This window comes from Onychostoma macrolepis, chromosome 03 (genome assembly GCF_012432095.1).
Source record: "Onychostoma macrolepis isolate SWU-2019 chromosome 03, ASM1243209v1, whole genome shotgun sequence".
In the NCBI taxonomy this organism is placed as follows: Eukaryota; Metazoa; Chordata; class Actinopteri; order Cypriniformes; family Cyprinidae; genus Onychostoma; species Onychostoma macrolepis.
In genome coordinates, this window is record NC_081157.1 from 44,424,336 (window position 1) to 44,447,252 (window position 22,917).

General features: G+C 34.0%; 1 protein-coding gene across 2 annotated transcripts in view; it reads left to right on the forward strand.

The window, feature by feature from the left end:
- The window catches only part of LOC131538165 (protein shisa-6), a 112,407-nt gene that overhangs the window by 17,664 nt on the left and 71,826 nt on the right, over positions 1-22,917 (forward strand). For both annotated transcript variants that reach the window (XM_058772042.1, XM_058772043.1), the window contains 2 exons: positions 10,999-11,091; positions 15,933-16,001. In XM_058772042.1, the coding sequence (XP_058628025.1) occupies positions 10,999-11,091; positions 15,933-16,001 (162 nt within the window). The remainder of the gene's footprint in view (positions 1-10,998; positions 11,092-15,932; positions 16,002-22,917) is intronic.

Here is a 22,917-nt window from a genome sequence, read left to right on the forward strand (position 1 = left end):
AAAGCTGTTACTCACTTCAGCAATCTCACAAAACTCCATTATAATCAATGAAGCTCTCTACACTGCACAACGAATCTCTTATTTACACCATCTACACTTTGTTTGTTATAACGAGAGCATTTGTGAGCGTGCATAACTCAGCAATGAACAAAAGTATTTTGAGCAGTGAGTGGATTCTGATTAACATTGCATTCAAGGAATCAACATATGTCTGCGATACATTACTCAACGCTGCACAAACACGCAAGTAGAAATCTTTGAAGCTCCTCTCAGCGCAAACACAAATAGCCTATGCTGATCCAACCCATTCTCACACCCAACTCGTCACATATTGAAGCTTGGTCAGGACCACTTGGCCGCTTTTGACGCTCAAGGTACCCCTTAGCGTCATTTTTCGACTTGCAGGGTCCTCCGTTGCTTTAAATAGGAAACCCTTAGCGTCAATATGCCGACGCCATACTGGGAATTTTATCGTCATAATTAAATTATATATTGTGTAATAACATTGCCATTATTGCATATATGTTGGGGTGTGATTTTTCAATGTAAACAGCCACAACAGTTTTATTTATATTACATTATTTACACATTATGAGCACATAACCCAACCCCTGCCCCTAAATTTGTCAATAAAACACAAGATATAACAGGCAGATACAACTACTGTCATAATTTATTCAAAAAATATGAATATTCCAAGTCTTCCGAGGCAAAACATTTGATTTGTGAGAGGAGTAGACGCGTTAAGCTCATCCCGTATGCAGTCTGTGCGCGAATTCAAAAAATGCCGCCAGAAGAAGCCTTGGTTGTGAAATGCTATTGGCTCTTGTGTGTCTCGTGACCGATTGCGTTTTGCTGTTCTGACAGGCTATTGGCTCTTCTGTGTCTCGTGACCAATTGCGACTTGAGTATCTTTTTGAATGAGATGTGAGCGCGTTAACGGAGCGGGATCATTTTCAGCGATTAAAACCTTATGTTTTGCTCTCTTCTTCTCATAAAGACTTCGTATGGCTTCAGAAGACCTGGAATGCAGCACGACTTGTTTGTAATGCTTTTATACTGCTTGTTTATGGGCAGTTTTTGCAATAAACACCGGTGACTTAACTTACATTTGCCTGTTAACTGTTACGTGTTTTATGTTGTTCAGAAGTGGGTAGGTTTAGGGTAGGGGTGGGTAAGGTGCTCCAATAAAAGTATAAATGTATATAAAATTATTTATATTTTTTACAAATGCATGCAAACCATTAAACTAAGACAAACAACTGAAAACAACGGCGGAGAACGTATTGTCATTTTCCATAAGCGTCTTGACCTGACGCATAAAGCAAGCAATTGAAAGCAATGGAGTTCCTATTTTGTCATATAATGACGCCTAGGCGCACTTTTGGCGTCTTCATAGTGACGCGAAAGGCGTTTGACCATGCTTCAGTTTTTGACGCCTTGGGAGTGAGAATGGGTTGGCTGATCGGGTTAGTCGCACAGGTGCTCCTAAATATGTTTTGATAGTCGCACACAGTAGCTACTTTTCAGTCGCCCTGTATAGCCCTGGCAATGTGTCATGATATTTTCTCTTCTTTTTAAAAATTTACGTTTCGCACAACCGCCAAGTCGATGCTGCCTATCCATTTGTGAATAAATATGCTCGACTCTGACTGGGGAGGGGCAAATACACTGGGACCTGACCCAATCGCAATTCTTTATATGCGTGCATATATTTGATATTCTCTCTGTATATTGTATCATTAACTGTTCATTTTCTATGCATCTGTATCTCTTCCAGCAAAATAATATATACAAAACATGAAAAAATATTTTAAAGGTCTTGTCATTATCGTAATCACTTGGTGCCCCCCTATTGGCTGGTGCCCCAGGGCACTCGCCCAATCCCGTCTATGGATAATCCGGCCCTGCTTCAATGCAGTATAAGTCGTTTGAATAAAAGCATCTGCCAAATGCATAAATGCAAATGTAAAGTTGTATATGCATATGTGTGTGGGTGTGCACATATGCTCAGAAGTTCATTTGCATTGGTATGTTTTAGGAAACATCTGCTGTGACCCAAACTTCTCCCTCCAACTCTCTCCCACAGCACTTCTTGAGCGTGTTGTTTCATATTTAAAAGCTCAGCATCACGCTGTTCACCATACAAGCTAATATCAGAACTCAAATGTGAATGAATTCCCCATTCACACAGAGCGCCACAGTCAAACAGCCATCAAAATACGCTCCTCTGTTGCTCCGTCAACACACTTTCACTGACTCCAGTTCAGTGTTAGCATTAATGCAGATGTACTGTCTCGTTTGTGTTTGAGCTAATCAGTGCTTTGGCTTGTTGTACATCAATATTCAAAACGCTTGTGAATAAACTAAGCACAGCTGTATTTGAATGAGGTCAGCTGTTGGGATTCGCGCTGAATTTAATTAAAATAACAGGAAAAAGGCAGCAATGAATGACTGATAAACAAACAATATCAATTTATATTTCTTTTTCAATTAGAAATTTGCAAAGAAAGCATGTTTCTTTGGGAATATTGTTTAAAATAATAATAATAAAGTGTAGTTGTAAGATGTTATATAAAAAATAAAATAAAATAAATAAAACATGTGCAATGTTTGATTTATATTAGACTGTATAATTTCTAAATCTGAAGCAAAAACAGAATGACCCGACTTTAGCTTTGTGAAATTATGCTAACGTTACATAAAACATCGACACTAAACAGAAACAGCATTCCTCTCTCTGACAGCAGGCGGCGCTCATGGAACAGTGATACAGCATTTCCTTGGTTACCACTGTAAACAGAGCAGCGCTGTGCATATTAACACCAATTTAATATGCATTATACGGAGACAAGATGAAAAGAAAACGCCATTTCTGAAAACAGCCAGTTCCCCTCAGAAACACATTCATATTAAATTCAATATTTGGATTTTCTTCCTATATTTCACGCATCGTGAACAGAGATCTTGTTCTGTCTGCTAGTGCTACAGTGTTTTCTTCTCTTTGTGTCCGTCTTCATCGTCTCTGTCCTCTGTTAACAGCCGTTTACAGACTAATTATAATAACAACATATTTCCACACAAATGGCATTTGGGGAAATTATTGCAGTGCAGTTTGTGTGCAAGCACGGAACAGAAGATTCTCTAAAATAAAAAAAAAAATGTCCGGTCGATAAGTGCATCTGTACTCCAGTGTATAAATTCAAAATAGATTAATCATTGTTAAAGTTACTTGCCAAGAGGGGTATTTTGACATACTTTTGTATGTATTTGCCCGTTCAGGTGGCTCGCGGCTGTCTGTGCACTGAAAGGAGTTGTCTTTCGCGCCCAATTGATCGCTTGAATTTTTAAATGATCAAGGCTTAAAAATGCATGCAAATGATACATTTTCGTGACGACGCTGCAGTGGCCCGATCGAGCAAGTGACAAATCCGTCTACTGTCCCGAACATCCTTCATGCTGGCCCCGGGCCATCGGGCACTCCTTATTGTCGAGCCCTGTATAAAGATAACTATAAAGATAACGATATTAGCGTCCACACCAGCGAACGATATTGTCTGTTTATTCTGAGAGCATGCTCGTCTGCCGCTTTAAATTCTCAAGCTCGCAATAGCAGGATGGATTCTGATTGGATGTCAATGTTTGTATCGTTCATCAGCTGAAAAAAAAAAAAAAAACGTTCTAAAAGAGATTCCAACGATATCGCTTCTCTGTGCCTTTATCGTTATAGTTGTGGTGTGAACTCTACTATTCTTTAATATTGAGAACGATTTTTAGAACTATATCTTTATCGTTTTCTTCATAGTTATCGTTCTTGGTGTAAACGGGGCTTTACTCTATATGTGGGTGTTTGTGAGAGTGAGAGAGAGAGAGAGATTGCATCAGAGGAATGCTGCTGCGTTTGATCTTCTCTCGTCTCCTGAGAGCTGGTGACAAAGTGTTCCTGTGATCCATAAAACGTCTGTTTTGATTGATTAAATGCCTTTAAACAGGGCACACAGTTTATAAAAAGCCTTCAAACTGAAAGAAATTTGAATGTTTGTTCATCTGATTAATTGGATAAAAGAAATTCAATCTCTTTGGAGATTGATTCCCCATGCAGAGATTTGCTTTCATTCCTCTGGTTGTCCTTCTCTCCGTCTGGTTGACCTCTGTGACCTCAGCTTCTTCAGTCACTCTCCTCTGTCTGTTATGGTTTGGGTTAGTGCTGTTATAATGTATGTATATAATTGATGCATTCATTTTAGTCAGACACTTTAGAAGAACTTGATTTATGAATGAATTACACTGATATTAATTCCAATATTAAAACCACATTAAAATACTTTCAAACAAACCAAAATCTTTTTTCAAACCATTATGCAATTGTATTGCATTTGTTTTTGTGGCTCAACTCACTAAGTGAAAAGCATATTTTCTTAGCGATAGATGCTATTTACACTAAGTGCATATAGCAATATATGCTATTTACTAGGGATGTACCCGAATAGCGAATCCATATTCGGAAAGGCACGAAAAACGAATAATGCATTCTTCGGAGCCACAAAAGGGACATGGTTAGCCGCTAGCTTGACTAGTAGCCTGTTACATTAAATTTCACTTACCACATAAACAGAGAGAGGTAAGGATAGATGACGATGTCGAATGATTTGCAGATCCTGAGCACCACTGACAAACATCTAATCTTGTGAAATGTGTGGTAAGTAGTGCTGCTCCATAATAGATTAGGCTGCATGTGATCGCGAATCTCAAAAGTGAAAGTAAAAAGCAAACACTGCATTCAAAAGTGATTTCAATGTCCCGCATAGTAATAACGGCTCCCTGAAAGCACTGAAATATATTTTTATTGTGTATATCGTATTTATTCCCTTTACAGTTGCCGTAGTACACATCATTACCTTTCTGAATACCGTATTCGGATTTGGGCACATCCCTACTATTTACACTTAGTGCAAATAGCTATAGATTCTATTTACACTATGTTAAAATAGCAGGATTTTCTGCTATTTATACTACTTGTTGCAAATAGTGGCAATTATCTGCACTTCAGTATTGTATTACATTATAAAACAGTATGCAATAATAACGTATTGAGTGTAAATTCTAATTTTAATTCAAATTATTAAATGGATGCCACCTTATTGGTACAATAAAGCCCTCCCTACACCTACCCGATACTTTATTTTCAACTTTTTGGTTATTTCCTTCATTTTTTATTGAAAATAAATGCCTTTACGATGTGATATGAGATTTGAAAAGGGAGAAAAAAAAGTTTGGCAAAAGGCGGATTTGAACCCGGGTCGATCGCATCAAAAAGACCATGACATGTGCTTTATCATCTGCACCACCAGAACTGATGATGCATTGCCGGTTTTTATAATGTTGACTATCCAATCACACATTGGTGGGCGGAGTTAGTGTAAATAGCCTCTGCCAACAAGGCGGGCTAATTGCACTAAGTGTAAATAGACACTCCGTATTATTAATGCCAAGGTATATAAATTGAATTAGGCTTTTGTATTTATAGTCCCTTTCTGACCCCTAGCTGAGTTTAAATAGCTTTTTAATGGTGGAAAGCCGTGCTGTATTAGATTTCCTTTCTACTGAGCGTTGCATGATACGGTCTGAGGCCTCGTATTCACTGATTTATAGCGTATAATTATTCCTGTTGTGAGCGCATTACACGCTTATTTAAAATAGTGTTTTGGGACTGACTTGATTCCAGGAATCACTGAATGAAATTTAATTTATGGTTGCAGTTACTCTACAAATGTTAAATTAGCTGATGGGATTGTTATAGTCACACTGTGTTCTCACTTTTCACAAGGGAAGAAAAAGGGAAGTGTGTTTCTTTTTCTGAGTTCAATGTTCTGGTGATTTCAGAACTCAAAACTGAAAAATCAGTATACAGAGTTTAGGCAATCACATCAGAGGTAATTTGCATACAGGCGTAGAAGTCTGAAAGGAATAGTCCTAAAAATATATATTTTTTGTCCTCCAACCATTGCTTCCAGTTGAAATACGAGTCCATAATCCATAATATTGCTTTCTCTGGTGAAAACATTGTCTTGCCTGAATCAGGAGTGAAATATGCACAGATCAAGCACCGTTTACAGGCAAAAACAGTCCAAAACAGCTCTAAACAACTATGTGGGTAGATTTTGATGTGATAAGATAACAGGAGAACTGGCTTTTTAACTGCAGGAAGTGTTATTATGCATTATGGAAGCTAAAATTATTGAAGCTAAAAACATGTCTTGATGGATTTGTTTCTTACAATCATGCAGATTTTTCTCTTCACAAGACATTAAATGATAGACTGTAGTGGTGTGTATTACTTGTGGATTATTGTGATGTTTTTATCAGCTGTTTGGACTCTCATTCTGACGGCACCCATTCACTGCAGATGATTCATTGGTGAACAAGTGATGTAATGCTACATTTCTCTAAATCTGTTCTAATGAAGAAACAAACTCATCTACATCTTGCCTCATGGTGAAGTAATATTCAGCAAATTTTCATTTTTGGGTGAACTATTCCTTTAAAGGTGCAGTAGCAAGAAAAAAAAAGTCTATTGGAAAATGGTCATGAAATACTAAATGATGATGCTTTTGGTGCTGGCTTTATTAAAGGAAACCAGATTAGAAAATTAGATGGTAAATTTGTAGGATGTGGCCTCTTTAACCTTGCTTCAGGCTCTTTAAACCAGGACATGAAGATTTGATGAGCATCAGGAGCTAAAAAGAAGATCTCTCAGATTAAACATTAGCATGCATGTCCGTTCAGTTTTACTCAGTTTGATTAGACAATACGGTTCAACGAGGTCTTTTTTATAATAAAAGACAGTCATTAAATATTAATTTTCATCATGAAGCAATGTACCAAAATCTGATCTGATGGACAGATCAGCCATTGTGAGGAAAATATAAAGAGAGAGAAAGAGAAATGAAGATGGCAAACGGTCCCATCTGCTATTCTTATTACGGGTTTTCTAATGCAATCTGATCTCTGGTTCGACTGTTCCCGGGTCATCTTGACACCCATGTCTTTGATTTCATACAGAAAGGGACACTTGGGAACTAATTGTCCACACTGACCTGTGATTCCTTATATCTGAATGAAATATCTAGCACGCTTGAACCAAAGTCTGCAGTCGAGATCTTACAACTATCAGTGTATTTGTATCCATTTTTTTTAGCTCCGCTAGGGATTTTTGAGAGATAAAATCATGGGCTTTATTATAATACTGAAACAAAGGTGCTGATGTTTCATGAAGCATATGGTGGCTACCATATAAAAAGCACTGCATATTTTTGTGTGACAAAAATAACACAAAATGGGAATATAGGGCTCAAAATGAGAGACCGCCTGAAAATAGGGCATTTTTGACACCTCTTGAGACTGAATCTCTCTCTCTGTCTGTATATTTCTCTCTCTCTCGTTTGCTGTTAGTATTGACCGTAATCTCTGTTCCACCTCAAAACTTCACCAAGAAATGTCTCAACACAATTACACAGCATGCAATTGATTTATGGAGCAATAACATGTCTGTGCATCTCTCTTTGTGTGCGTGTCTCTTCAGGTTTTTCTTTGAATTGAGAAAAAAACACAAAGAGTTACTTTCCAGTTATGACGAGCACTTTTCACTAGCTTTGAGAAGTCTAATGCATTTTAGTGAATTGGTTCATTCAAGTGGTTCATTTGAATCAGTTATTCATCTATTCAAACTCACTTCAACTGGAAAATGGCAAAGTATCATAACATTGACCCTGTAAAGCTTGACATATAAAATAGAAACTGCTAAGTGCTATGCCAATGCTATGTGTCCATCTTGAAATATTACTAAGAATATATACAAATTAAGGCATGTAGTAGATTGTTTTTCACCAAAGTTTTGATCAGTGTATCATTTAGAGACAGAAATATGATACAGCAGGCTTTATAGGGTTCACCTCACTTCAGTTGTATGAAAGACTGACAAATGATCTAAATTAGTAGTGTTAATTTCTTTAACAAAATCTATGACAAAAAAAAAATGTTCTAGTTTTTTTTTCCCATGACTAAAATGATAGAACAATTAAGCGATAACTGTGACTATATCAACATGCAATATCATTGACGATAAAAGATGAGACTAAGATGTATTTAAAAAAAAAAAAAATGTATTTATTTATTTATTGTCAAAAAATGACACAGAAAATTACAGACTGCTGTACACACCTCTACTATGCGAGTGTTCATGTTTGCGGTTGCCAGATATCGTAAGTTCAAATCCCCCAATCAGAGCTATGTGTATGAGTCAACATTCTATTGGTTTATGCTTATTGGTGAAAGTGCAATACTTCTAATGAAATGTAAGAATACATTTCTTAAATGACAACAATCATTGTGATTATAATTTTAAGAAAAATATTAATTTTCTATCTGTTTAACCATTATACAGCATGAGGAAAATGTTTTCATTGATTAAAACTAGACTAAATATGATAAAAAACTAAAAAAAGTGTATTTGACACAGGACTAAGACTTAAGTTAAAAATAGCTGACAAAATGAACACTAGATGAAAGTGACACACATAAACCTCTCAACCCTCCCGTCTCATGACCTCGAGGTCAGCAGCTCTGGTCAGGGATGCCATTACTGTCCAATTAGATGGCCAGAGGAAGACGGGGAAGTTTCCCGGTGTCCTCTAAACCCAGCAGGGCTCGAATACGAGATGAGAGTGTGTGTGTGTTGAGAGTGTGTTGTAATGACCTCTAAAACCTCTCGAGTCCATGAGCAGAACCTCTGCCCCATTAATACTTAATGCAGCACCTTGTCTTGACCTCCGTCTCCGAGAGCCTTTTATCACTCGCTGGCTGAGATGACTTCTCAGTAACCGCCTGAAATCAAGGCCCTGATTTGATGGATGTGGGGTATAAAGGGTAGTTAAAGCAAGACACTGCAGGCAAAACCATTGGTTATTTAAGCCTCGGATTTTTAAAAATCGCTACTTCATCGGCAATAGTACGAAACTTGGTGACTTTTATGGCAGTCGCTATGTGACCACAAAAAAAAAAAAAAAAAAAAAAGACTTGATTCGAAAAAGGTAAATGGCTGTAAAAAAAAAAAAGTCACACTTGTGTTGTTCATGGTCAAAAATGACCGCTATTGGAAATTAATGGGAAATATGCAAAAATACAAAACGGCCTACACACTAAAACATCAAGAGTACAAAACAGACACACACACACACTTACACTTACACTTACACTCACAGACACACACATACACACACACACACACACACACAAAACACACTATATTATACACACAAATGAACTGGTGTGGCTGTAACAATATGGCAAAATTGAGCCAGAAGACTCAAATAAGAGGTTGAAATCAGATTGATTAATCTCTGATAAAGCATTCTTGTTCATTTGTGTTACATTTTTGTTGAATTTTGATATTATATGTAACAAAATGCCTTTCTCTGTGTTCAAGTTTGACTGTAGTAAAATTAATGCAAAAACTAAAATTTCAAACCAAAATTTTAAACAAAAAATCTATACCTTTACAAAAAGTTGTCTTTGAGAATGTCTAAATATATATTCAAATCCACAGCTTAATAAAAATAAGTCTTCATGCCTAAAAACCACTAGAGAGTTTATAAGCCTTTTATATAGAGCTATATAGGAATCTAGTGGCTAAACCATGGAATTGCAGATATTTTTCTTTTTTCACTCCGACCAGATGGCACTAATCTGACTTCAAAAATTGGACTTTAAAGGCATTGTCTCTATTTTAACATGAAATATTTCCATAATTAAAAAAAGTAATATCAAAATCTTTGAAAAAAAAAAAATATATATATATATATACAGATATATATTATTTTCAATGGGAAAATATTGATTTTAATTATTGCATGAATATTAATTAGTACCATGAAATTCTCTCAAAATACAAAAAAAAAATAATAATAATAATAATATGGAGCAAAAATATATTACATTGATTTTACTGGGGAAAAAAAAGTTACATTTCGGGTGTTTGGTCAGTTTTGACCGCGAACAACACAAGTGTGACCCCCAAATGAATAATACCAGAGGGTTAAGCGCTGGTCAGTTTGGAAATGTTGCTTCTGTAACTTGACCTGTTGTAGGCTAATGGAAAGAAAACATTCAAAATACGCATTTAAGTGTATTGCATATGTGTACTTCAATTCAAACGGCTGCTGTAAATTCAGCATTGTATCACAGGAATAAATTACATTTTAAATATATTCAAATAGAAACAAATGACAATAATATTTCCCAATTTTACTGTTTTTACTGTATTTTTGATCAGATAAATGCAGCCTTGGTGAGCAGAAGAGACTTTTTAAAAAAAAACATAAAAAAATAGTATTTTGTGGATTTTTATTTCTATTTAGGTTTGATTTTTTTTCAAGACCAGTAGAAAGAAAATGTCCAAAAACCATATTCAAGCATTTGTTTTATTATGCTTTATATATTTATGTTCATTGATTTAATTTGCAATAAAGGATGATTTCTCAAAATGATTTTTTTTCTCCTGCAGCGAGTCAAAAATGTCAATTTTAGCAGAACTTACATGCACCCCAATCTATATTCTGAGGGTTTTTACAGAGGTGTTTGTTCATATATCATTTGTTTATACTTCACATCTTTCTGTTGAGTTTTTTTGCTGACTGTTAAAATATATTGCAACTGTTATACAATGAAACAGGGCGTCTGACGGGAAATGAAATGAAAAAGAAATACACAAAACTCCAAGTTCAAAACATTCAAACCTTTCTACCATCTGCCTGATTTATTTTGCGTTTTAGTCCTAAACATTTTTTTCTGATTTATTGATAAAAAGTTGATGTTTTCTGATTTCTGGAGTGATAAAAAGAGATCCAAAATCGCCCCTGAACAAACTGTCAACTCTAATATGCCAGCGAAATGATAAAGGAATGCTTTCATTAAAAACACTTGCTGTGTCTGTCTTTGCAGGTCATTATGGGAAAGAAAACTTCCGCAGTGGTCAAGATATGCACAACTTCATCTCCTCTGGCTTTGTGACGCTCGGCAGGGGCCATCTGAAAGGTAATCACACAACAGCAAAAACACTGATAATTATCAGAAATGTTTCTTGAGCAGCAAATCAGCATATAAGAATGATTTCTGAAGGATCATGTGACACTGAAGACAGGAGTAATGATGCTGAAAATTCAGCTTTGATCACAGCAATAAATTACATGTTAACATAAATTCACATAGAAAACACTTTAAATTGTAATAACATTTCACAATTTTACAGTTTTTACTATATTTTTGATCAAATAAATGCAGCCTTAGTAAGCAGAAGAGACTTCAAAATGAAAAAAAAAATTCTTAATTGTTCTAAACTTTTGACTAGTAGTGTATACTTATGTCAGATATCTAAAGAAGTGGTGTTTATTTTAAAATAATATATAACACAAACACACCTTTCAGCTTTTATAGGCTTCAAAGCATTTTCAAAATGGTTTTTATTGTTTAAAATGGAGACAAAAAGTTTGGATGCTTTTTGGTTGTCACACTTTATGAAACATGTTTATTATATGTGATGAACTACGTTTTGGTAACAAAAAATATGTTAAAGAGTGGCACTGAAAAGTGAAATTGGATCTGAGAAAAGCTTGAACATCATTTCAGCTTAGATGCCATTTGGTTTGTATTGTGTATTGTACTGTGAAATTCAGATATATTTAAATGAGACTTACATGTCCAAAAGTGCCCAAATATGTTTAGGGCCACTTTATCACTACATCCTGTTGATTACAGGGGTATTTTAAAATATTATTTATATATATATTTTTTTTAATTATCTTTTATTTTTATATTTTCAGTTTTTTTCTTTTAGCTTTATTTTAGGTTTTATTAATTTTTATAATAATTGTATTATTTTTGTATTTATATTTAGCTTTAACTTTTTTTTTTTTTTCGTTTTTGTCAGTTAGTTTCCAAAGAACATGTCTAATTTTTGTTTAATTCTTAATAAAGTGTTTGTTTGTTTATTTTTTAAACAAAAGTTTACAAATGGTTACTTGAAATAAAGCTAAAATAAAATATAAATATTTTTTAAAAATGTCGTTTTAGTAGTTTTATTGTACAAAAACAATACTGTTTGGTGATATTTAAGCACAATTTTCAATGCTCAGTTGAAAGTGTTATATTATTATTAAAGGTCCTTGCACACTGAGTTCGAAATTTTCATATATGTTTTTTGTATGCGTCATCCAAACCTTGCACACAATCAGATGCATCAAAACACCTATAGAAAGATAGAAAAGAAGGTGAGCCTATGCATAATATGGAGATGTCCTTGTAAATATCAGTATGCATTTCTATAATGCTGACTGATTTTAAAATATAATTTTGGCAGCCCCTGAAATGGGTCATATTGGCATTACCTGAGCGGTTCAAGAATACGCTACAGCGCGCATCTATTGCTTGGACGGAGCATCTACACATGCATTTTAGGTATTCTTGCTCTGGAACACATTGTCAGTAATTTCACCAATGAAAAATAAAGCCCTAGGAGAGCTGTTGTGCGTCTTTGATCAACACACAGCGGTGTTTCATTAATGAATCCACGCATTTAAATGAATCGAGTGAATCAATGATTCAGTAAACCATTCATAAAGGCAGTCACTTGCTTCGTTTCTGAATTAATCAGCCATTTGAACGAATCGAATGACTGAATGATTGAATGACTCACTTATTAAGACCTTATTTGCCACCACCTACTGGTGCTTTTAGTTTTATATTTAGACTATCGTTTCCTTTTTAAACTAAGTTTGTATTTCACTATTTATTTGTATTTTTGTTAGTGCTGGGCAACGATTAATCGCGATTAATCGCATCCAAAATAAAAGTTTTTGTTTATATAATATATCTGTGTGTACTGTGTATATTTATTATGTGTATATAAAGACACACACATACAGTATATATTTTGAAAAGATTTACATGTATTTACATGTATATATTTATTAATATAATTTATATGATATATAAATATATTTAATATATAAACATAACACATTTTTCTTAAATATATACATACATGGGTGTGTATTCATATATACATGATAAATACACACAATACACACACATATTATGTACACAAAAACCAGCACTAATTTTTGTATGTTGAATTAAAATATTTCTTTCTAAAGCTACTTATATTTTAGCTACTTTTTTTGTAATGTCTGTTCAGTGATTTTTCCTAAATTATCACAATGATAACTATTATCTTTAATAATAACTTTATCTTTAATTGGCACATGATGTGCGTGTTAATTAATCTCATTAAGTTGAGATTAATTTGATTAATTAATCGCCACATTATGTAATTAATTAGATTTAAAAAAAATAATGATAATCACTTGACAGCCCTATTTAAAACATATAAATACCCCTCCCCCCAAAAGTGCTCTAATCCCCCCGATGGTCACTGTGTAATTCGCACCCTGGTTGTATTTATTTTTTAACGTGAAAATATCGGACGAAAATTTCGGACTCAGTATTCAAAGACCTATTGTGGGTAATGAAAGGTTCATATTTTGGTTTTGGGAATCAACAACAGGTTGACATGCATGCAAGGTTAAAAAACACTTTCATTGTCTTATAATATGCATTTATTTTTACCTTACTTGCTCAACGACTCGCAAACGATTCATTTTTCCAAACCCCTCCTTTGCGTGACACTAAGCTGCGGCGATTGGTCGATTGGTCTCATTTTCATTTCATCTCTCCTGTAATGCCTGACAAAGCAGCGTTTGTGAGCGCAGTGCTGCTTTGTGTACAGCGTTACCGTGGAAACCACTATTTTTACCGCTCCAAAAGCAGCACCTAGTGGCAAAGAATGAATTTGCATTTTCATTCAGACCAACATGAAAAGACCAACAAGTGGGCTTGGGATTCATTTTAAAAACGACTCATTCAATGATTCAGAGGCGACTCTTTCTTTTGAGAGACAATAACTTTACACACGGTGCACTTTCAGATTTCAAACTTTGCAGGATATTTTCATTCACTTAGAGCTGTGTTACACACTGCATGAAAGGTCATTTTCAAAAATCCACGATAGGGGCACTTTAAGGATCTTCCCTTTTCAATATCTCACCTCCAAAAAGAAGTACACGATTAAAAGCCCCCGGATGTCTTTTAGCCGTGTTTCATTTGCCGAACGCGTGTCCTAGAGGGAGATTGAGCTGTTGACAGCACAATAATAACGTTTCCTAAAGCTAATTAACAGACAGAGGAAGCCTGTCGGAAAGAAAGCAGCTGCCAAGCGTCTGCGGCCTCGTCTCCGCTCCTCATTGTCTCTCCTGAGTGAATCAGCGCGACCCACATAATGCGGCGTAATCAGTGCGCCATGGGCTGATTGTTAACACTACAACAACATAATCCACCCGCTTCCACATTCACGAGTAATAACATTTAGATTAATGACCGGCTGAGGAATATCGGTGACATCAGCACTGGCGCCGATGACATCACACATCATTGTTTTGATGTGAAATAACCACTTTGGTTACCTCGGCTAATAAAGGATGTCAGTGTGTTGAATCATCTATTGATTGAGCTAATTGCACGATGCTGCTGGCAGATTTGCGGCACGTGATTCGGATGCGACTATAAAAGAGGATGAAGTTAATACCCCCACGCACCACGCTTCCTCAAGGTGAAAGAATTTAATAAGTTGCTTAAGTATTTTTTGCTTATTCAACTTGGCTCAGAAGCCCTGTGGTTCATGCAAATTGGCCTTAATCTTCACCCTGTTTAATTCCACCTGATTGAATTTCTTCACGGAGCTGCCCGCTCGATCTGCTCCTCAAACTCTCCGGTGATTTGAGCTGAGAGCCTGTTCAAGTTGACGTGGAATCAAAAACCGTGCCGCTTTACTATATTAATGCATCATTTTGCTCTTGTTGTGAATGATTTTTAACGTTTGTCTTTGAAATCCTTTATTAAAATATGACTACAAATCCACGTTTGAGCTAGCTATCATTTAATTAATGTTAATTAGTCGCCAAATATCTATTTAGACGTTGTTGTTTTTTTGTTTGTTTTTTTGCATTATAGCAGTAAATGGGCACATATACGTGCTTTTGTTTTATTTTTTTTAAGTGTCATTGAAATACTATTATAGTTTGTATGAATATTTGACATTTTTTCCAGTTTCAGTTTAACTTTAGTTGAAGTTTTAGTAATTTTGTTATGTTTTTGACATTTTAAATTTTTTAATTTTAATTAAAAATAAAGTTTCAAAAATTTTGATACAAATTTGTTTTGTGCTTTTGTCACTTATGTTAGTTTATATATATATATATATATATATATATATAGCATTATTAATATTTTTATTTTAGTTTTAGTAATTTTAGTACTTCAACTTAAACTTATCTCAGTTAGTCGTCAGGAAACCTTTATAATTTTATAACAATTTTATCATTTCAAATTTTCATTTAAGTTTATATTTTATTTATTTCAACTTTGTTTCAAGTAAAAATTGTTTTACATTTTCTTTATAACTCATATACACTGTCCAAAATGTGGTCGGCAAGATTTTTATTTATTTGTTCACCAAGATTGCATTTATTTGATCAAAAATACAGTAAAAAAAAAAAAAAAAGTATAAAAAGTATAAAAAGAGTATAATTGTGATTTTCTTCTTTTTTTTTTTTTTTTTGTTATAACAACTCTGGTCAATGACATTTAAGCACAACTTTTGATGCTTAATACATGTTAAAATGGTTTATATTAATGTTCAGGACTGTTTGATGTTGGCTTTATACTTACAGACGGTGAAGTTCTCCATGCTTGTCAGCTGTTTGTGCATATGTTAGCGTGAGCTGTGTTAATGTGTGCGTTTGTGTGTGTTTGTGTTTCTGCAGCGCAGCACTCTGTAGATGATCTCGGGCAGCTGTCCTGGCAGGGCGACCTGGACGTTCCTCTGTCTTACAGTATGTATCGTGCTTCAACACCACACACACGCTCCTCCTGCTCACAGGTGACCCTTGCACTCTACAAAACTGATGTTTAGATGTTCTAGAGTCTGTTGGAAGCCATGAGCCATATGAAACAACTGTGTGAAAAGTGCTACTTTTGAGAAGAGAAAAACTTGGCCAAAAATGTCCTAAAATCAAGCAACAGTAAGCAAACTAAGAAGCACTGAATATTAAGGAAATTAAACTTATTTCAATGACTATTTATTTATTTATTTATTTATTAAAAATAAATAATGTCAATAAAATGTAAAGTTGCTTTATTTATTTATAATTTATTTAATTTCTTTAAGTTTTATCTTTAACTCTTTAAAATTAAAACTTTGAATTTAAATCTTTACATTTAATGTCATTAAAAAAGTTTTACATTTTTAGCACAATATAAGCATTTCTTTCTAGTATTTAGACCCTATTATTTTTCATATTTTTGTGGTTTTATTTACTTACCATATTACTTTTTTGCTTGTGTGTTTACTTATTTATTTATTACGTTTAATTTATTTTATATTTGGTTGATTTTAGGACATTTTTTGCTGTATTTAAGTATTTTGCTTGTTTCAAAGTGTTAATTTTTGCAGTTTCCAGTCGAGAAGGCATGCTGAGATGTTCTGCCATATGTTGAAATTGCTCTAATTGATCTTTGGGTTATGATTTTTGTGTGTGTATTTGAGATATACACTACGTGACATATGCAGTGTTTTATAGTTTGATTATAATCGTGGTGCTTGCAGGGTAAATGGCGTTTTCGTGTTTGGAAAGCAGCGGTTCTGCTTTAATGTGCTCCCTTGTGTTTCATATAAATTAACGTTTTGATTCATTTCACCTCCTGCAGCAGCAGAAGTAAGTTTGCTGTTGGTTCATTTCTCTGCGTTTTTCCCAGTGCAGTATCTCTAGGTTATTAATGACTGTTGTTGCGGGTTTCTCCTCGCTGTTACCATGGTGATCCTTTTAAGCACTGTAGCATATAATTCAAGAACAGCGTTTGACTCTGAACCAGCAGAAATCCCTCTTTGTTCAAACCCTGGGATTATTCCTCTGACCTGCGCTAATTAGAGCTTTAATTATACAGCAAACATTATTAGTGCTGTTTGCAGAAGCTATCGCTCATACTTACAGTTAGTGACTGGAACAAACCCGTAAGTTTTTAGCGTTTGTGCTACGAACTGTTGTTGAGGAAAGTTGTGCTGCTACTTTTCTAAGTGATCAGACTTTTTGCCTGATGGACAGTAAACCGTGTGGAACAACCTAATAGACTTTGCACTGGCAAACACCACTAGTTTTTATTAATATTTTGAATTCATTTTATTTTTTTATATATATGTTTCTAAATGTCTATATAGTTTTTTGTAATATTCAGAATTCATTTTTATTTTAATATCTTCTGTTTTCATTGTAATTTTAGTAATTTTTTTTGTTTTATTTTTTATTTATATATGTCTATATAGTTATAGAAAAAATATATATTTTTTATATATATATTAGTAATTTTGTTGTTTTTGTCATTTTCTTAGTTTTTTAATGAGTCTATAATTAATCAAATTATAAAGGTAATATAATTTGATTAATATTTAAATTAGTTTCATATTTTCTATTTTTATTTTAATGTATTCTTAGTACTTTTGTTGTATTTTATATATTTTTAAATATGTATACATTTTTATTACTATTTTGAATGTGTATTTTCTGTTTTCATTTTTATTTTAGTCATTTTAGTCATTTTGTTGTGTTTTTGGTTTTATAAGTTTTTTAATATCTTTATAGTTTTTATTCATATCTTGAATTAGTATTTTTATTCTCTGTTTTCACTTCAGTTTTAGTTATTTTGTTGTGTGTTTTGATATTTGATAGTATTGACATTTTAATTTACACGTATTTGTATATTTTCTCTTTTCTTTTAATTTTAAAGTTGTTTTAATTTTGTTGTTTTTGTTTGCCATTTTATTAATGTTGTTTAACATTAGTTTTTATTAATAATTGTGTTTATTTTTATGTATACATTTTACGTTGTTTTTTCTATATCTATAGAGTTTTTATTCATTTTTATTTCAGTTTTAGTTATTTAATTTTACCCCAACTTAAACTAAATGAAAATGAGAACCGATGCCTTGGCAATTGGCTGAAATAAAGTTTTTTTTTGTTGTTGTTGTTGTTGTTAATTAAAAATGTTATAGCATTATACAAAATGTAGTTTCATGTGAGAAAGGTATTATATTGTTCTAGTTTTAGTTAAATATGATAATACTCGTATTTATGCATGCGCTGCAGGTCGAGTGAGTCCCACTGGTCCAATCAGAGCTAATAGACTGTTTTACAGCTGTTGTGTTGTATTTTAACGTCTCAGGTAGATGCGTTACGGCCATTGAACTGACTCTCTGTCATTTTATCAGCTCAGATGTTATCAGCAGCTGAAGCCTCGCACCTGTTTTGACGTGCAAAGAGACTGTGGCGTTTCAGAGATCAGTGCCAAGCAGCGGTCAGATCTACTCAGACGTCAGTCACCAGGAGCGGCAGACTGACTGACAGGCTCTGTGTAGAGTCATATAACCTTGCCTAGACGCGTAACGCCGCTCACATCAATCATCTGTAGTGAAGGCGACACTCCATGTTTTGAACGGCGTAACAATTTACACATCAAACACATAACGTGAAACTCCTCAAACGCCCTTAAACTCTTAACTTAGAAACAACGTCAGGCATTTCCCAGTGCGCTCTTTCATTTCATTGCTGTCTAGATGAAACAACCTAAACACAAGTCTTCTAATGCGCTCAATTCTTAACCCTGAACACTTTAATTAATTCACACCTGAACGTTCAACTCTTCTGAAGTCCTACACACGTCTATTACCAGATTTACTTTTTTTATGGATGAATGTCACACTAGTAGTTACCAAACACTTGAGACATCTTGAGTGTTATTAACACACTTAAACACTTAGCACATCTAAACACTTGACAATAAAGTTTAATGTTAGTCTTCTATTATTTAGAGACAAGAACGAGTGGTTTCAAAACACCTCACATGGCTAGAAGTTTGGAATAATTCAGATTTTTAAATGTTATCTGCTCACCAAGGCTCACCATTTATTTGATCAAAAGCAAACTATTAACTATTAACTATTTTCTGAGTGAATATATTGTAAAATGTAATTTATTCCTGTGATAAAAGCTGAATTTTTACTCCAGTCTTCAGTGTCACATGATGTAATTTCCCTTCAGTTCTAGTCATTAGTCACATAACATTTGCTGCTCCAGTGATTGGATCTTGTGAAGGGATCCTGCACCAGATGATCATCTGACTTTGAGATGATTGGAAATGGTTTGCCATTGTGTCCAGCATAATTTTAAACAGCTCCATCCTTCACAAACAGCCTTTCTGGATCCTAAAAGCAATCTAAAGTTGGTGTTGTTGAGGTGTAGATGTGGTCACTCATGTGCAAATGTGTTGGGTTTCCAGCATCAGAAAGAGATTGATTGCAGTTTAGTTTGAGTACAGTCTCTTGTTGAACTGAGCAGGGTGTTTTTGATCTTTCAAGCTGAAGCTTTATGGGGTCAAGTTTGCATTTATCCCAAAATAATATCAGAACATGAGAGCTGGTGCTACTTTTATTGACTGATATTGATTAAGGCTGGGTTTTAACACTAGTTTCTCAATTTGATTGAATTTTGATTTACAAGCTTGCATTTCAGTTGGATATGTATCAGCCACAGTCTGTACAGTATGTCTATAGTTTTCATTAATATTTTGAAATCCTTTTTATTTTTATATTTATTTATTTTATTTATTTTAAGTTTGTCATTTTTACATTTTAGAAATTCTATGTTTTTGTCATTTTAGTTTTTTTATTAGTTTTTAATTTTAATTTGTTTTGTTTTTATTAATATTTTGAATTATAGTTTTGTTTTTTATTTTAATTTTAGTTAGTTTTAATTTTTACATATTTTAATTAAATTTGTTATTAATATTTTGAATTTGTTTAAAATTTTAGTAATTTAGTTTTTTATTGTCATTTTATCAGTTTTTTAAATGTCTTTTTTATTCGTATTTTAATTAGTCTTTAGTCTTTAGTTTTAGATTTTCTGTTTTAAATTTTAGTTTCAGTTTTAGTTAATTGTGTTGTATGTTTTTATCATTTTAGCAGGACATTTTTATTTTTATTTTTTGATATTTGAAGCTCTTTAAGGAATCAAATTTGCCTTTATCCCAAAATAATGTCAGGCCATGAAAAGGCTTTTCTTTTTTAATCAACTGATATTTATAAAGGGCTGGGCATTTACACAAATTTCATGATTTGATTTGATTTTGATTTGATTTGATCCACAAGCTTGCGATTTAATTAGATTCAGTATTGTTTCTTTTGCTCACACACACACACACATATAAATTTAAACGATGGTGGTCATAACATTTTCATGACAGATTTTATCCAAACACATATTAAATATCGAAGAACAAGTTAAGCAAAATATAATAAATATGTAATATTGTGCATAATTTAGCAAGTTTCCGTTTGGACATTGAATGGCTTTCCTGAGGTAAATGCAATGTTACGTAACATTGCTTACAAGTCGTTTTATTGACATCTTTCTGCGCCAGAAACGCTGATTGAATTTCATTCATAAAAGATCACAAGATCTTGGGATTTAAGAATCGATATCAATTCATCAAAATGGTAATCTATTGAACCAGCAGTAGTTCAGCAGTAGACGCTGTAGGACTGAGAGACTCCAGGTGAACACTCGCGCTTGACCACAGAGACACCTCCACCTGTGTTTCTCCTCACCGTCATGCTGATTTATTGTGTGGGCGGGGCAGACGGCGGGCCGCTGGAGATTTATGTGACAGTGTTGCCGGGGAGACGTCAGGCGGTAATGACCTGGGCCAATCCAAGTCATCCGTCTAAATGACACGGTGGAGAGATCAAGGGGCTCTCCGTCTGTTTATCACGTCTGCGGCCGCAGGGCTTGTGTGTGGCCTTTCTGACGGCTGTGGTGTCGAACGCCACACTGGAGTCGTTTTAACGAGAAGTATGTCACCCGGGACCAACGGCGCTCCGGCGTCCAGAGTCGTCTGAACGATTGATTAGGTTTATTGATTAGCTTGGATGTTTTTAAACTACTCAAAATGAAGTCAGGCTTCTATCTCTCTTTGAGTTCACAGAAACACTACATATCAGCTCTGTTTACCTGAATCTCATACGTGATTGATTTGAAACGCTCTGCATAGACTTCAGATCTGCACGTGATGAAAATGTCATTAGATTCTACTCTACTCTACTCATGTCTTTTTCCAATAGTGTTTGACGTTATCTCGCTAAGCTAACAATGCACTACCCACAATGCAAGTGGGTAAAGCAGTCTATTTTTGATGAATATTTTATTTTTTTATTTTTTTTATTTTTTTTGCATAAACAAATATATTAATTAGCAGCTTACTAGCTTTTTGGAACAGAGATAATTTAATCTCTATTTTCATAAATCATAAAATTATTTACGATGAGACAAAATCATATTTATTTATTTATGTTCGTTTGCCGCGGGGCCCGGTGTGACTGCACCAGTTGCACCGTTCAAAGGACGGCCCTGCTTTATATTTTTGATAATTCCTGTCTGGAATATGATGCTAAATATTAATTCTCTTTTTTTTTTTTTTTTTTTTTGAGTATTATTTAATTTCTATATTTTACAGATTTCTATACATTTTTAATGTTTTTGAAAAAAGTTTATTTTGCTCACCAAGGCTGCATTTATTTGATTTAAAAAACAAAACAAAAAAAAACACAGTAAAAACAGTATTATTGTGAAATATTAAAAGATCTGTTTTCTATGTGAATATATATTTTAAAATGTAATTTATTGCTGTGATCAAAGCTGAATTTTCAGCATCATTACTCCAGTCTTCAGTGTCACATGATCCAGAAATCATTCTGATATTCTGATTTGCTCAAAAAAACTTTTCTGATTATTATCAATGTTGAAAACAGTTGTGCTCTTTCATATTTTTTTGTGAAATCCATTATTTTTCAGGATTGTTTGATGAATATAATTTTCAAAAGAACATCATTTATTTGAAATATAAATCTTTTGTAACATTATAAATGTCTTTACTGTCACTTTTGATCAATGTAATGCATCCTCACTGAATAAAATCAATTAAAAAAAAAAAAAAAAACCTACTGACCCCAACATTTTGAATGCTAGTGTGTATTTTCACATTGCATATGGATGGAAACGAAATATACTTGAGAAATATTGTCCCAGAAAAGTGACTGCGCTAAAACTAAAACAAATTGTGAGATTTATGTTGACATTCACGGAAGAGCGATTTCTAATATCCAGCTCATTTGTGAAACGGTTACATGCTGAATAAAAGACATCAGAGTTATTCACAGTGAATGCATGTTTAAATTTGGTCTCAGAATGAAAATGGCCTTTTTCAACTCTGTGACAAACTGGGTCTTAAAGGGATAGTTCACCCAGTAATGAACACTCGGTTATCATTTACTCACGCTCATGCTGTTCCAAATCTAAACTTACAAAAACTATCCTTTTCTTTTTTGGTGGCACAGAAAGACAGTTTGATGAACCTCTAGAAATTAAAATGATCTAGAATTTCTTTTTAAAACATTGATAATTGGCATAATTAGCACATACCGAAAAGTTTTTCTCGGTCGACTGTCTGAAGGGTTTGCTTTGTTAATATCAGGTCAGGAGGCCGTGATTGAAATGGTCATATTGGAAAATGTGCTCTGGACACTCGAGGAAGCTCCTGATAGAAGATGACCTGTTTAATGACCGCAGAGGGAGCACAGTGTGAAATTACGTCCAAAGGACAGCAGGTTCCTGTGCCCTGTGTCCTCATTACTTCACTGGACCG